We start from the raw sequence: 17,043 nt of genomic DNA, 5'->3' as shown, positions 1-17,043 counted from the left end.
GGAAGTGGGAGTGGGTGGGTTGAGGAGCAGGGCCGGGGGAGGGGAGGGTATAGGGGACTTTCGGGATAGCATTTGAAATGTAAATGAAGAAAATATCTAATAAAAAATAAAAATGAAAATAAAATAAATTTCCCACCATGCCCACATGGATTCTGCAGGTTAAATTCAGGTCTCTGTGCTTACAAGGCACACATTTTATGGACTGAGCTATTTCTCAAACCCCTATTCTCTCATATTTAAATTCGCAACTCCATTTATGTCCTTCATTTTATTGAAAAATTCAAGAGAATACCCATGCCTTTACCTTATGTTCTTCTTTCTCAAATTTCCTGCAAGCCAATTATTAGGCTTTCTACCTAGCACTCTAGCTCACAGGTATGCCAGCCTCATCTTAATGCTCATTTAACTTAGACCTAGCAACAGCAGAGAAAATCCTACACTTGTCCTCCTCATCTTCATCTCCTTCCTCCTCCTCCCCCTCTTCTTTGTCTTCCCCCTTCTCTTTTAACCCCTCGTAGTTTGAAATATTGTTTTGTTTGTCTCCTGGAAAATTTACCTGTTAAGTTTTTCTCCTTTTTTGCATTTGTGATAAATACATTTCTGATTATATTCCTTCCTTCCTTCCTTCCTTCCTTCCTTCCTTCCTTCCTTCCTTCCTTCCTTCCTTCCTTCCTTCCTTCCATCTTTCACATCTCCTTAACTCTTAAATTTTGGAGTGTACTGGGTCTCAGTTCTGAGTGTTCTTTTGCTTTTACTGGCCATTTCGCTGTTGTGAAGATCTTAGCTTGTCTTGTCAGTGAGGAGATGCTGCCCAGTATCCTAGTGACTGTCAGATTGCTGTCTCCAGCTCTTATCCCTACTGTAGATTCTGGTCACATGTTTCTGTTCTCTTGACATCTGTCTAGGAAAGTTGGTAAGTGCATCAGACAACATGACTGTGATCATTTTCTGACACTCTCTTAAAATCTGTTCGTTTGATATTCTTCCCCAATTCAGACATGGCAACTTTTGTGTCTCCATTTCTTGAGGCAATAAGCCAAATGCTATTTAGGTGCCTTTCCTTCCTTTAAGCCCCACAAGTAATCTGACAGCAAGTCATATTGACTCCACAAATCTAAACTAAATCCTCTCTTGCTTCATCCAGCCTGCTTGTATTCAGTCTCTTCTCACACAGCAGCCTGAATGATGTTCCTGCAACACCTATTGGATCATGGTGCTTATGCTTATTCTTCTAAGGCAAAAATCTCTCTTCTTTGGCTTAGAAGGCTGTGCCATCGCCATAGCCCTCCCAGCACAGGTTTTGTTTTAGAAAGGACTGTACAATTCTAGAATTATTTATTCTGTCATTTCCCACATGATAGGAAGTTATTTATACTGCAGCTCCATTTGTGAACAACCACAAACGTGTGAATCAGACGGTAGTCCTAATTTCACAGCAGTACCTGCTGTATCCTGCTAAGACGTGCCACCCCCATCCCCAAACTCGTCTGTGGTTCTATATTACAAAGAAAATGATCTAAGCAGTGGTGATCATGTGAAGATAACTTCAGGAAGAGCTCTTGCAAAGATATATTAAGTTTATAAATTTTATATGTCATTCTGATAGTCCTAATATATTTACCATGATTGAAGATGAGGGAGGAAAACAGGAAGTGCCACAGGAAGTAAAATTTTATCTCATTTTCCCTCAAATGTAAATATGGAAATCAGAACTCTGTGAACTTAATGAGGAAAACATCATCTCTCTAAACACGAGTCTGGAGGCATTATCTAGTTCAGACATTTCTCCTTGCGAACATTTCAATGCAGCATTATAAAAATTTAGGTGGCCCTATAAAAGCTAACGATTTCCATGTGTATGTATACACACATATATGTGCACATACATGTATGTGAGTACAGAGCATCAAAGGCAAACATTATGTTGCTTATAGCACCAGTAATTAATACTTGGAATAAACTGGAACTGTGCTAGTGTAATTTATATTGTTCATTTTGCAGAAGACAAAAACTGACTCTGTGAGCACAAAGCAGGTGCAGGTTAGCATGTTAGAAGTTGTCCTCAGGAAGTGCTGGAAGGTAGCTCATGGGACCGACTGTTTGCAACAGGACGCTTATAAGATAGTATGAAGACATGTTTGTTTTTATTCTCCAAGTTCCCCCAGGAGTTTTCAGGACCTATTGACTAGTCTGCTCTACTTTATTCTGTTTGCCTGAACTTAGGGCGAAGACTTCTGTTTTTTCAGGAGGCAAGAGAAATGTAGACTTCCTGTGCTGAAATTGAAGTATAGTCTGAGGAATTGAGTAGCACACTCCAGATACTGAAGGCATTAGAGAGAAATATTTCAGAAAAAATACGACGATTTATGCTTTTTTTTTCTCTGTCTGACATTCTTTTATTATTTTTAAAAATTACTTTCTCCCAACTGAGGAGAGGGCTCTCGGGATAAAGGAATTGTCGAGAAAGTATGAGGATCTGAGTTCTGATCCTTAGCCACCACATAGAAGCTGACTGGTTAGAATGGTACATATCTGTTGGAGGAAAATACAGCCAGCTCCTATGGACTCAGATGCCAGCCACTCTGGCCCAAACTGCAAGCTCTGGGTTCTGTGAGAGACCCAGTCCTAAAATACAAAACTGAGAAACAGTTCAAATGTGCCAACATAAACCTCTGGCATCCATCTCTATCTGCACAGATAAGCACACCAGCACACTTGGGCACATACAAATATGCTACAGAGAAAGAGAGAGAACACACATTGCCTTTATATGACTGCCATAAGCAAACTCTATCATGTTATACCCCAGATATCGTGATGCTGTGGTACTACATGTAGCATGTTGCCAGGGGCAGACCATGGACTTCAAGGGGATGAAAGAAGAATGCACACACACACACACACACACACACACACACACACACACACACACAGAGCTGGGAATGGGTGGTCTGCACTCTTTGGGAGACTCAGCATGTTAATTATATACAGTTCAATGGAGAGGTGGATTATTGCATTCTGGTATACTAGGGGGGTAATGTTATAACAGATAAACAAGGAAGCAGGGCTTCTGGGTCAAGCCCTAATCTCCATCGGAACTGTCTCAGTAGTGGACCATTGACAGGTTGTACATATCAATGCAAGGAACACTGTGGTAAGCATTTTCTTCACACACCAGCAATGTCCACATGTGGACCAGAGGAGAATGTTGCCATCTTTCTGAGCCTTACTGTGGGGCAAAGGGTTTTCCCAGGGGTTTCTAAACTTCAGGGTCCTTGACATGGTCACATCCATGTCAATAATACACCTTCACACAGGACTTCTTGCACTCAGGGCTTCTATGTACTGTGGGATTTCCATTTTATTGTGATGTTATTTTGATGTACAGTTTTCTCAGTGGGTGCTGGAGAGTATGCTGTCTGTCTTTCTTTTGTGTATTGCTAAGTCCATTAGTAAGTCTCGCAGGATAGCACTAGCTCACTGGTTATTTTCACAGGTCTTAGAAATGTGTATGGGTCATTTGTTGAAAGCTAAAAATACAACAGGAACGTCTCACAGAATGGAATGTTTTAGTGTTCCTAGGAACTCCTTAGCATCCATTCCTCCTTCCAGAAGGTTGGCTTTCTTGTGTGTAAGTGAAGTGACAGCTAGTGAGCCGCCTGTGTAAACATGTGCACTTCTTCTCTGTCCTTTCTCTTCCTTGACCTTCATCTCTGTCACTTCTGTGGTAGTCATCCTTCAGATTCCAGAGCAATCATACAGACATTTTTCACTGCTGTTAATAGCTTTGTTGAGATATAATTAATATATGATATAATTCATCCATTTGAAGTACACAGTTAATTTGTTTGTTTGTTCATTTTTCTAGACTGAATGTCTCTTTGTAGCCCTGATTATCTTGGAACTTGCTCTGTAGACAAGCCTAGCCTCGAATTCTCAGAGATCTGCCTGCCTCTACCTCCTGAGTGCTGGGACTAAAGGCATGTGCCACCACCACTTGGCCAATTTGTTTATTTTTAGTATATTTATAGATATATTCACTCACAGCCTCAAAGTGATAAAATCAGCAAAATTAACCATATACAAGCAAAAATCGGATAAAATCACCCTGTGCTAAAACCCATGGAACTGCGAACCAAAGAAATCGGTGTTGTCTTTGCTGATTTCTCAAGGTATCAAGGGTCTAAGAAAGTCGGACCATATCCACACACGTTTAATGTCATGAGGAATCAAGATGAGATTTCTTCTCCCATCAAATGCTGCCTTTCAGACCATTGTCATTAGACGCTGGGAATTATTTCCAGACTGATCTAAGTGACTCTGCCTCTCAGCTGTGTTATCCTCAGATCTGACTGAACATCCACAGCACATGTAGTTGAATGTTCCTTACAGTGCACTCCAGTATACATCTTTCCTGAGCTGGGTACCCTCATTACACTTACTTTATTATCTATAAAATGTCATTGTCATTTTCAGTGGCACATAAAGGTATGTATAGCTATCCTTTTAGCCCATTTTTCTCACAATTAAAAAAACAAACTATACAACATTCCATTGTACAGTTATTCCAAATCCATCCTTCTGTAGTGTCAGGGTTATACTTTTATTGCTTCTTTCATCATATTTCTACGTATCTGATGGGAAATTGATTTTCTGCCTCATGAGAAAATTCTCTTACTACTACATAAGAGTGAGTTCCTTATTGATAATCATTCTCTTTAATGCAATGTGCCAGCTAGTATTAAAATATAGATAAATTCTTCTGATATCTTCCCTTATGACAAAACAGTTATTTCATCTTAGAGTCCATAACTGTAAATGGCAATAGCTCATAATTATGGACATAATACAAACTATAAGCAAATTCAGGACAAATTTGTCAGCTTATAAATTTTGAGGTTTGAATAAATTCAGTATAAGTGGTTAAACCTTTAAGCTCTATATGTGACTGTCTGTAGGAACCATACCATGCCTTAGGTGAGTCCATGAGCTCCCTGCCGTGCTGCACATCTGCTATCTGAATTGCTCTGACGTATTAGAGCACATTATGAGGGGGCATATAAGTCCACAAACACTGTGAGTTATGTACCGTGCAATAGAAAAGGGATTTTTTTTTCTCCTGGATACTTAATTTTGAGATAGGGTTGCACATATCTCTCACTGGCCTGGAACTCAATCAAACTAACTATGTTCTTAGTCTTTCTTATTTCTTTATTGTTTTTCTTTTTGGAATTCAGATTTATTCCCTGAAGATTAACTCATTAAGTGAAGAGTCTGGTAAGATAGTAAGACTACTAAACTTCTGAAGAATGAGGATATATTTTTATGTGTTTATCTCCTTAAAAATGGAAATAAATGTATCTGTAACAATGAGAAGTATACCATACACTTTTTCTTTAGTACAACCCTAACCCTCATGTTTTCAAACTTTGCTATTTCTCCTCCAGTAAATATTTAGTCAACAAGTATAAAAAAAAAATGAAGTGATCAATTGAGGAAAATGAATACTCTGCTTTAAATATGTTCTATCTTGAACATGTTTAAATATGCAGTTCTTTAACAAATACTAGGAAGCCTTTAGATGCTATGTTAAGTTTAAAAATGACAAGTGTCACATATCCTCTCATATATGGAATCTAGATTAAAAAGAAAAGAAAGTAAACAGGAGATTAATGTGAAAGAGGAAGGAAACTATAGGGGCCAGAGAAGGTAATGAAGGTACATATGAGCAAAATACATGTTTTAGTCAACGCTCTGTTGCTGTGAAGAGACACTATGACCACTGCAACTCTTATAAAGGGAAAAGATTTAACTGGGCTAGCATACAGGTTCAGAGGTTTAGTATATTGTTGCTATGGAAGGAAGCATGGTAACATGCAGGTAGTTGTGATGCTGGAGAGATAGCTGAGAGTTCTACATCTGGAGCTGCAGGCATAAGGAAGAGAGAGAGGAAGGGAGGCAGGAAGGGAGGGAGAGAGAGACAGAGATAGATAGAGAGACAGAGAGATACACAGAGACACAGAGAGAGACAGAAAGAGAGAGACAGAAAGCCACACACACACACACACACACAGACACACACACACACACAGACACACACACACACACACAGACAGAAAGAGAGGGACACACAGAGAGTTGCACCGCCTAATAGTGCCATTCAAGGTTACCAAGCATTGAAGTCTGTGAGCCTGTGGGGGCCATTCTTATTTAGACAATCACAGCACATTATACACATGTATGAAAATGTGATGAAACCTGTTTGACTAATTATAGCATGGAATGTTGTGTACATTTCCAAATTTAGAGTTTGGTAAATGCCTGCTTGTGTTTCATGTGCTTCTTGGAAAGCATTCTGTTGCTTTCTCTTGCTTATTATAATATAATCTGAAATGATGGCCATATTAATAAAAGAATAGAAACTCGAATGGAAATCACTAATTCCACAAATAAGCTTCATGATGCAATTCTGGCTGTATGAAGTAGCCTGGGAATCTCTTGGTACTTACCTTGAGATTTATGCTCCTTCCATAGCATCTCTTACAGGTTTATATGTGGAAATTCACAATCTCATATTGAAATTAAACGACGGCTTGTTTCCTGAGTGAACAGTAGGGCGTCTTTGTATTTATATTAAACTGATGTTACTTCTTTTTTTTTTTTCATTTTTTTTGTGTTACATAGTCTACTTTTTTCATTGTGTATAATATTATATGATAAATGTCATATTTGACTTATGCATTTAAATTATATAGTATTTCCAACCATTACAAATGAAGTGAAAAATTCTATTCTTCTGTTTAACAGGAATGCTTGCATTCAGAGAGGAAACAATGTCAGTTGTCAGTGGTGAATATCAGAAATGGGGAGCTTTTTGTATTTCTTTTCTTTCCTACTTGTTTTTTGCATTTTCTTCAATGGGAGTTAGAATAGTTTAAATTGAATATTTTCATTTTTCTCCTGGTTTTTCATAGATACTTTTGATGTATGTGGATCTAAAGAAGCATATGGAGGAGTGGCATGCCATTTTCTGTCTTGTAAGATATAGCAAGCTAATTTGGGGGTAGAAAAATGGTAGTTTTTTTATAGTGACTTCATTAGAGCTGAATTATAATAGCTGGTATTGATTTATGATATTCCGTTTCTAGAAATACTATTATACCATTTGAATTATATAGAATAGTCTGCTATTTAAAATGGTACTTGAAGCCAAAAATGAAATTTTTATATTTAGTGACATTCGTATATATATATATATACATACATATATATATATGTATATTCATCTTATTATCTTATATATATATTCATCTTATTACATCTTATATGCATCTTATATATATATTCATCTTATTACAAACCCCTGTATTGCACCCAGAAATTGGTCAGAATTATAAACATGTTATGATTGTCCTATTATTGTGGTAAAACACCACAGCAAAGCGACCTAGAGAAGGAAAGGTTTACTTGCGCCTATGGTTCTAGAGATAAAGGGTCCATCTGGCAGGAGATGTCACTCATGGCAGCTAGAGCAGTGAGCTGGGTCTTCACATCTCAAATCACATGCAGGAAACTGCATGAATGGGGACTGGCAGTTGGTTTTAAACCCTAAAAGTCCACTCCTATTGCCATACTTCCCCCAAGGAGACCACACCTCATAAGCCTCTCCAAACAATGCTACCAACTGGGACCAGTGACAGAGCCCGTGGGAGACACTGTCATCCAAACCACCACAGTGGCACAGGCTGATAATCTAAGTGCCTAGAGCCTAGAGGTATAGGCCTCAGGATCACAACTTTGAGACCACCCCATGCTATATGAGTCACTGTCTCATAGATAAAATATACTATTAAAAATACCATTAACCATTATTTAATCATTAAGGGTTTTCTTGATGCTGTCCGTGTGTGTGTGTGTGTGTGTGTGTGTGTGTGTGTGTGTGTGTGTGTGTGTGTGGTGTTTACTATGTACTCCAGGATGGCCTTGAACTTGGGCCAATCCTACCAGCTTCATCAGCTTGTGTGCTTCTAAGGAACTTGTGGTTCTCTGTCAGGCTATTAGTCTCATTTGCTAATTATAGAATTTAAGTTCAGAGGAAAGCTTAAGGACCATTTTATTAAAGTTTGAGAGAGAAAATACAGGTCAGACAAGCTATAAATCTTGGCAGCAGCCAGGAGGAGAGGGATGGAAAAGAGGAAGGAAGTCTTGCTTTTGAGTTAGGGTCTAAGCCAGGCAACATGTTAAGCAATGGAGAGCATCAGTCAGCTGCATGATGGAAGGGCAGGGACTTCAGAGAAAGTCTGAAAAAGCACAGACTGTCAAAGAAAATTTGGTGAGGCTCTGGGACAGTATTTGTAAACAGAGGTAGAGATGTAAGAAGGCAAACTTACACTTTTCAAGTTAAGACTCAAAACCAGGCAGACTTCTCAGTATAGCATGACAGAAGCCCTGTAAACAACTGCCTTGGGAGAGGGACCTCTATAGAGAGACAGTGCATTATTGCATCAAGGGGAAAGTTATTGCTTCCATCTCTATAACACAACTTCAGGTACGTCAGCTGATTGACAGGCCCAGGTGAATTAACTCTGAAGGGAAGTGGCAATCATATGTACCATTGTAATCTGTGCAACAGATTGGCAAGTCATGTCTCCATGGCAGGCCAAGAGTTGAACTCTGATTCTGTTCTTTGACCAGGAAGAAGATGCTTTTCCGTAATAGACTTGAATAAAGACTATATAATCTCCAGTTTTTCCTCTTGCATCTTAAATCTTAAGGAAGTGCTGTAGTGACGTTTAACATTCTGGTATTGTCAGGGAAACAGGAATTGGGGTCCAAAGTTGACCATGAGGGAACAATGGATCCTCGGTGGCTTCCAAGCTACTAATCCCTGTAACACTGGGATTAATGGCATAAGCTTCCACATCTGGCTTCCTTAGGATTCTCGTGAGCATTTTATATAAGCACACACCTTTAATAAATGTGTAGTCAGTTCCAATGTAAACGGCACACCAAATTGTGATGTAGAGCCACTCATATTTGAGTGTCATACTAACTTGCTTTGTCATTGGCTTTCAATTATCTATAAACATTCACACATGCATGGTGTATCTATCACATTTATATGTGACAAAATGCACTCATTTAAAGAAAGTACTGTAAAATTTTACAAATATCTATAGTTATAAGCACCATAACATCTTCTCATGACCTCACAGCAAGTCTTTCTTACTCCAAGTCCTCTCTTCTCCATCCTTAGTCACACACAGGTGGACACTGATCCTTCTTATTACTCTGAATTGGTGTTTTTCCACCTCAGCTCAGCCAGAACACCATTAGTATTTTGGAAAGTTTGATTTTGGGGAGCCAGGGTATTGCCACATAGGGATTTTAGCAGCATTTCTGGGGTTCTCTGCCCATCAGATACCAGGTGACCTCTCATGCCTATTGCCAAATTCCCCTTTGGGGTCAAAACTGCAGCCATTTGAGAACCAGTGCTTACTATAAGGTTGCTCTTCTGGTGCCCTCATTTCCTAGGAATAATAATGCAGAGTATATATCCTCTTTACCTCTTTCAGTTTGCTCAGTATAATGAGAGAATCAAAAGCTGTTATACAAATGCTATTTGCTTTCTTTTTACAGAGTGGGAGGTCAGTATTTAATTATAAACTACAGTCTGTTTAGCCATTTCCTTTTTATGTTCCTCTAAGTCCTTTCAAAACAATAGTGGATACTTTTGGGCAGGGAGTTACTTGTGTATCAGTTTGATTTTGCAAGGCTATTATTTTCTGTAGGGGCTGGGCATGGTGATTTACACCTATAATTCCAGTACTTTGGAATCTTAGGCAGAAACATCCTGAGTACGAAGTGTGTGCATAGCACAGTGGAGGTACTGTTGTGTGTCATTCAAAGCTTTGTTTTTTTTTTTTTGTAACTTAAACATTTTTATCCATTGTTTGTTATGCATACAAACACAGATTTGGCTGTGATAACTGTGTGATGATGGATGATATGTCTCAACCTTTTAAGACTAATTAGAACTGTAATTTAGATCGTCTTTACCGAGATGTCTCTGTGTATATTTTTTGTGTGTGTGCATGTACAGGAATATGAGTGTTTTTCCTTACCTGTAGTTTCAGCTTCTATGGTCAGTTACCCACTACCAACCAAAGTCTGAAAATATTAAGTAGGAAATTCTGAAACTAATAATTTGTAAATTGCCTTTTGTTGGCATTAATCTGATAGGATTTCTGCTGCCAGCTCACTTTGTCCTATTCTACATGTGAAACACGCCCTGTCTAGCCATGTGCTATGCATGCTCTTTGCTTATTTCTCATTTAGTGGCCAATCTGATGATTGGCAATTGTGGTATACTAGTTTCAGTGTTCATTTAACCCTTAATTTACTTAATGGTTCCAATATAGAGTGGAAGGCTGTCATTTTCTTATACAAAATTATCATTGCTCCATCTTGCTATTAGGGATTATTGTTAGCTTCTTTAACTTCAGCACAGATATTTGATTTTCTAGCCTGTAATATTCTAACCTGTTATTTTGCTTAATAGACAATGATATTGGAAACCTGTTATCATGCTTCAAAATGTCCGATAAACAAACAGAGTGGATAGAGAACTGCCGAAGACAGTTTTGTAAAACAATGAAGTCCAAGCCTGATGCAGTCCATGGAAGTGGTGAGTGAGTTGTTCTATACTGAGGGTGTCCCTGCATAAAATCATTAGAACAGAAGCTGTGACTCCTGGGGAGTTCTACCTCTGTGTGCAGGAAACATCAGAGGAAAAGTCCATTGTCCTTCAAGGGACTTGTAATTCCGAGAGAACCAAAGATCAGACTTAAGCCTTATAACAGACTATCTGAGGTGTTGAGCATCTCTGAGGTCCCCCTGTCTTTCCTTGGGCTACAGCTTACTTGATTTTAACAGTCTTCACCTTCATATACCACATTGCCGTATCTTTGTAGAGGACTTATCCAGTTCACTAGTGACGTAAGTATCTTAAAACATCACAAGGCATCCAGCAAAGCCAATTGCATGATTCCCAAGGAAGCTTTGTCATAAAACAGCATCTCTAGTTTCAAACTTATCAGGCAAGGTTAACTTCAGTTATTTACCTGTGCTTTAGCTTTCAGGAGCTGTAACTTTAATCTGTAGCTGCTAAAAGATAGACTTCCTAAACGTTGTCATTTAGAAGTGACTTAATTTCATCAGCCATACTTAATGGCTTTCATATTTTGTATAAAATTAAAAACAGGAATTTAGAACTAAATTTATAGCTTGCTAGAAATGGTATTTTAGAGAATAATGAAATATTTATGTGGCAACAAAATCACAAATTATTCAATTATTCTCCACAGCATGAGTATGAATGAGCAATTAAACATGTTTCGTATCCCTTAAGATTTATACTTTATATAAATTCTTGATTGTATAAGAGAAAATATTTAAAATACGCTTTCTCAGTGGCTTTGCACATGGCCAAAAATACATAGCAACTTAGGGGAGGAGTGGCTTGGAAGAGTTTAGTTTAAATGTTTAAATACATCAAAAACCAACAACTCTTGCCTTAGGTGACACACACACTGAATCCTATTACTTCTGAGTCAGAGGCAGGTGGATCTCTGAGTTTAAGGTCAGCCTGGTTTACAGAGAGTGTTCCAGAACAGCCAGGGATAAACAAGAAACCCTGCCTTGAAAAACGAAATAATAACAGAACACAGTTCAGAGTGTTTCTGTCTCATAGGGGAAGAGCAGTGTCACATGTCTATCCATTATCTTCTGAATGGTATAGCTAAGCTGATCAAAAGGTTTACTTTGGCATCTGGGGCATAATCCACATGTCCTTCAGTTATTCATTGCTTTCTGATGCTGTGTCCCTCAGTATCCCATGAGCTGCTTCCAGTCATAGCTCCAGGATTCTCTGCCTAATGCTTAGTCACTACATAAAGCTCAGTACTCCCAGCAACTTTATTATGTAACCTATATTTTATTAATGGTGAAATTGAAATTCATAATTTTACATAACAGCCTAGTTCTCTGTAGTAGAAGAGGCAAGAGGTGGATCTAAGTGATCTAATGTCAAAAGCTACAGCGTTACTTTTCTATGTCACTTTTTCATACCTAACCTTTTGTTTACTAGAGACAGTATTTATTAGAGAGACACAGACAAGTAAAATACTGGCTTAATAATAAATTATTTTGTTGTATATAGTATCTCATGGCATACTTGTTTCTAGCCTTACAATGGCCCACCCAGCTTTGGTCTTGAACCGCTGATTATTGGTGGCCAGGGAATCAAAACAGAGAGACACATGGACACAACAGATAGGATTCTGTTGTCTTCACAACCAGGAACCTCAGTGTGTTTACAGTACAGCACAGGGGGAGGGGTTAGCTAATCTTGGTAGGAAGTCTCTACAGAAGTACAACACTAGGCTGTGAACACCTGAGGAGAAAGCAGCAGTTGCCAGTCTTTTCACAGGCTGGTCCCATGTTCATGGGCACTCACACTGGGACCCCTTCAGAAAGTCTTATACCCATGTGGATCTCAGCTTTGCCAGTTTCTCATACATTAGAAGCCTTGCTGTCCTTGACATGGCTGTGCCTGTGTCAACAATGCATAGTCACTCATGACTTCCCTCACTTAGGTTTTCTTCCTATCCCTATGTATACTGTCTGTAATCTGAGGGTAAACCCATTGCAAAAACATTCAGCAGACTGCCTGTGTATGTATATGTATGTGTGCACATGTACACACACACACACATACACACACACACAAGTCTACCTCTGCAGTCTTGGACAGCTTGGGTTATAAATATGAGTGACCTACAGTTATGGGATTTAATCCTTTATAAATTATCCTTTGTAAATTAACCTATTCTGTTTTTCTTTAACATACCTATGTAATGATACATAATATATAAATGTCTACCTGTTAAAATTTTCAAAATTATTATAGATTGAATTCATTTTAAATTTCTATATGACTACAAGTGGCCAACTGAGAAAATGGAGAGAAGGAAGGAAGTGTAATTACAGTTTGAGGACCTGCTTGTCAGCAGTATTGTCCTACAGTGGGCAGGTGGAGAATAATCTATTAATAAGCAGTATTCACACATTTAATTAAATCTGATCATCTTGACAATGATCAGAGCAGAATATCCCACTTTTTTTTGCATGTATGTGGGCTTCTTGTGTTTCCGGGTTTCCTTCCAGGCACAAAACATGAGAGGATCAAGTGAGCCTGTGAGGATGGACAACTGTGCCTTTCTGCACTTACACTTCTGGGTGAAGTGATGTTTTACATGGGCCGAAATCTCTCCTAACCCCACAGGAATGTTAACTAGTCCATGGACTTTGCTCCATTTGTATTAACAGTTCAATGCCAGAAGAAAACCCAGAGGACACTCTGCTTCACTGGTTGAATTTCAAATGTGGTGTTGGATTCTATACTTTTTATTCATTATGATCAAATCATTACACAATTCCCTTTGTTCCTTTCCTGTTTTATCATCAGGGAAGTCTCAGTAAATTAACTGGCTTGTGCTGTTCTTTTGGCTTTCCTACCCTAATTTCTGAGTATCTGTCCATTGTTAGCAATCACCTTCAGAAGCAACCCTGGATGTGATCATTTCTAACCCCTTGCATCTGATATTCTAGAGGCAGCTCTCTATTAAAGCACCATTTCCTCATTATTTTCTAATCAGTATCTCCTGTTAATATTTTATGAGTGTTCTAATAGTCATGAAGTTTAGTATGAAGTAAGCCTTGTATAATTTTTTTTCATTGACATTGACCAATGACTTAGTTCCTTACTAAAATTCCCATGAGTAATTACTACAGTTTAAGTTGGTCACTGTATAGCACATACAGTGTATTTAATAGTCAATGTTTGAAATTTTGGTTGTACTTGGCCAAAGTCATATAGATATGATCTTAACATTTTCTAAATAAGATGCTACCGTAACTAAAGTACTTACTCAGCAACTGGACCACTATTATCTAATACATGATTATCTTTTGACAAAATATTATTGTGAAACCTAGACTAACTTCAAACTTGAAAATCTTGTGCCTGAGCCTTTAAAATTCTGGGATTCCAGGCATACTAGCTTTCTAATAATTTTAAATAAGCAAAATGAAGGCATGGAATTCATTTATAATTGTATTATTCAGTGATTATTTCTATATTTAGAAAATTTTTTTTTATTCTTGTGTGTGTCCTTGTGCGTGTATGTGTGCATGCTCTGTGATCTCATGTGTGCCCATGTGGGTGGGTAGGATATATGTATGGCATAACATACATATGGAAGCTAAGAGAATTTATGGGATTTTAATATCTGCCTTGTATATAATTTTTCATTGATACTGACTGATGACTTAGTTCATGACTAAAGTTCCTATGAGTGATTACTCCAGTTTAAGTTGGTCACTCTATAACACATACCTTTCTATTATATGGGTCCTGAAGATCGAACTTTCCTCCTTAGGCTAGATCTGCAAAAGCCTACTCTAATGAGACTTCAGGGCTGCAAAAGTATCTCGTTGGTAGAGCACGTGATTAGCACGTAATGTCCTGTGCTTAATTCTTAGCATCTCCCTAAAATACTTTTGAAGAAGGTAACAATAAAAGGAGAAAAACTCATTTATCTGACAGAAATAACATTTAAAGGCCGACATAGTAAAACTATGAAAAAAGGTTCCAAAGTGACCTACACTTTTGGAAGACAGGTCAGATGCTGTTATCCTGTGTAAAGACCTGTGGCATCCCACATATAGCAAACGAAATGACTCCGGAAAACAGAAGACTACTTAGGATCCATGAAAGGAAATTTTTCTGGGTTTTCGTTTGATCTATATATTCTAGCCTGATTGATTCAGAAGGGCAACAGATGCTGGAAAATTGGAACGGAGCAATAAAATCCTGCTTTCTTTAGCTGAAGGACCAGGGAAAGGGCAGCCTCCCAAAGGCAGAAGACTTCTTACAAGTAAACTTCTTGTCTTGGAAACATTATGGGAAATGGTTCTCAGCCAGACTCAGTATTTATGTCCTGAAAGGTTGTCCAGGACAACAAAGGTGTCTGAAGAAATGATGGCTGGAAACTTGTTAACTTACCGAGAGATCTGAACTTACAAGGTCTGAGTAGACCCCAAAATGGAGATGTGCAAAGAACCCCACACCAAATACATTATCAACCTTTCAATCAAGACAAGGAGTCTTGAAAGCCAAGAGAATCAGTACATTTTCTACCAAGGATAAGCATACTGTGGACAGTGGGCCTCTCAGGACAGATGGAGGTCAAATACAAGTGGAGCATTAGTCAACATAATGAAATTGTCCTCACAAATGTAGAGGTCAAAAGGTTCTCATCTGAAGTCAGGTCGCCCTACAACATAGCTAATGGAAGTTCTTGCCATTTTTGCTTCCCTACAACTTGTGAACCTGTAATTATTCAAAGATTTTTAAGTGAAAGAACAGAAAATATTTTTAAATGAAAGAATGAAGCTGGACAGTTTGAAACATGATGAAGAACAGGGTAGCCATGCATACAATAGTTTTTATTTAAACTATATAGAGTTGTGTGGATGAAGTTCTTACAAAATTAGAGTTCTGATTTTAGGGAGTACAGGCATGAGAAAGAAATGTGTTCTTAAGTATGCAAGGATCTGAGGAACAAAATATCTGATCACCTCCTGCAGGATGAATAGGAGAAAAACTGAGCCTGTAATGTAGCTCTTGTATGCTATGATGAGATAGCTGTCATGTACTCGTTTTTAAGTGGGTGTGGCCAGTGAAACCATCAGACATTTTGAGTGTTCATAAACACTGTGTTGTTGTGGTGATGCTGTTTTAATTTTCTATAACTTTAAAAATATACATTTATTTCTCATTTTTGACACATGGGAAAACAGAGGAAAGGGCTCAGGCAGATTCCGTGTCTAGTATAGGTTTGTTATCTGCATCAGAGATGGAGCCCTTGCTGCCTCCTTACTCGATGAAAAGCGGCAATGTGGCTCAGCAAACCTATTTTTTTTTAAATTTTTTTTATTAGATATTTTCCTCATTTACACTTCCAATGCTATCCCAAAAGTCCCCCACACTCTTCCCCCCCACTCCCCCCCACTCCCACTTTTTGGCCCTGGCATTCCCCTGTACTGGGGCATACAAAGTCTGCAAGTCCAATGGGCCTCTCTTTCCAGTTATGGCCAACTAGGCCATCTTTTGATCCATATGCAGCTAGAGTCAAGAGCTCCAAGGTACTGGTTAGTTCATAATGTTGTTCCACCTATAGGGTTGCAGATCCCTTCAGCTCCTTCGGTATTTTCTCTAGCTCCTCCATTGGGGGCCCTGTGATCCATCCACTAGCTGACTGTGAGCATCCACTTCTGTGTTTGCTAGGCCCTGGCATTGTCTCACTACAGCTATATCAGGGTCCTATCAGCAAAATCTTGCTAGTGTATGCAATGGTGTCAGCGTTTGGAGGCTGATTATGGGATGGATCCCTGGATATGGCAGTCTATAGATGGTCCATCCTTTTGTCTCAACTCCAAACTTTGTCTCTGTAACTCCTTCCATGGATGTTTTGTTCCCAATTCTAAGAAGGGGTAAAGTGTCCACACTTTGGTCTTCATTTTTCTTCAGTTTCATGTGTTTTGCAAATTGTAACTTATATCTTGGGTATTCTAAGTTTATGGGCCAATATCACTTATCAGAGAGTACATATCATTTGAGTTCTTTTGTGATTGGGTTACCTCACTCAGGATAATACCCTCCAGGTCCAACCATTTGCCTAGGAATTTCATAAATTCATTCTTTTTAATAGCTGAGTAGTACTCTATTGTGTAAATGTACCACATTTTTTGTATCCATTCCTCTGTTGAGGGGCATCTGGGTTTTTTCCAGCTTCTGGCTATTATAAATAAGGCTGCTATGAACATAGTGGAGCATGTTTCTTTCTTACTAGTTGAAACATCTTCTGGATATATGCCCAGGAGAGGTATTGCTGGATCATCCGGTAGTACCATGTCCAA

At 38.5% G+C, this 17,043-nt stretch overlaps 1 protein-coding gene across 1 annotated transcript in view; it reads left to right on the top strand.

The window, feature by feature from the left end:
* The window catches only part of Tbc1d32 (TBC1 domain family member 32), a 244,143-nt gene that overhangs the window by 172,205 nt on the left and 54,895 nt on the right, over positions 1–17,043 (top strand). The window contains exon 26 of the mRNA XM_021174643.3: positions 10,562–10,687. Within this exon, the coding sequence (XP_021030302.1) occupies positions 10,562–10,687 (126 nt within the window). The remainder of the gene's footprint in view (positions 1–10,561; positions 10,688–17,043) is intronic.

The sequence above is a fragment of the Mus caroli genome, unplaced genomic scaffold (genome assembly GCF_978045245.1).
Source record: "Mus caroli unplaced genomic scaffold, Mus_caroli_1 scaffold_9, whole genome shotgun sequence".
NCBI lineage: Eukaryota > Metazoa > Chordata > Mammalia > Rodentia > Muridae > Mus > Mus caroli.
The sequence above is the reverse complement of the archived record's forward strand: the minus strand, read 5'-3'. Positions and strand labels throughout refer to the sequence as shown.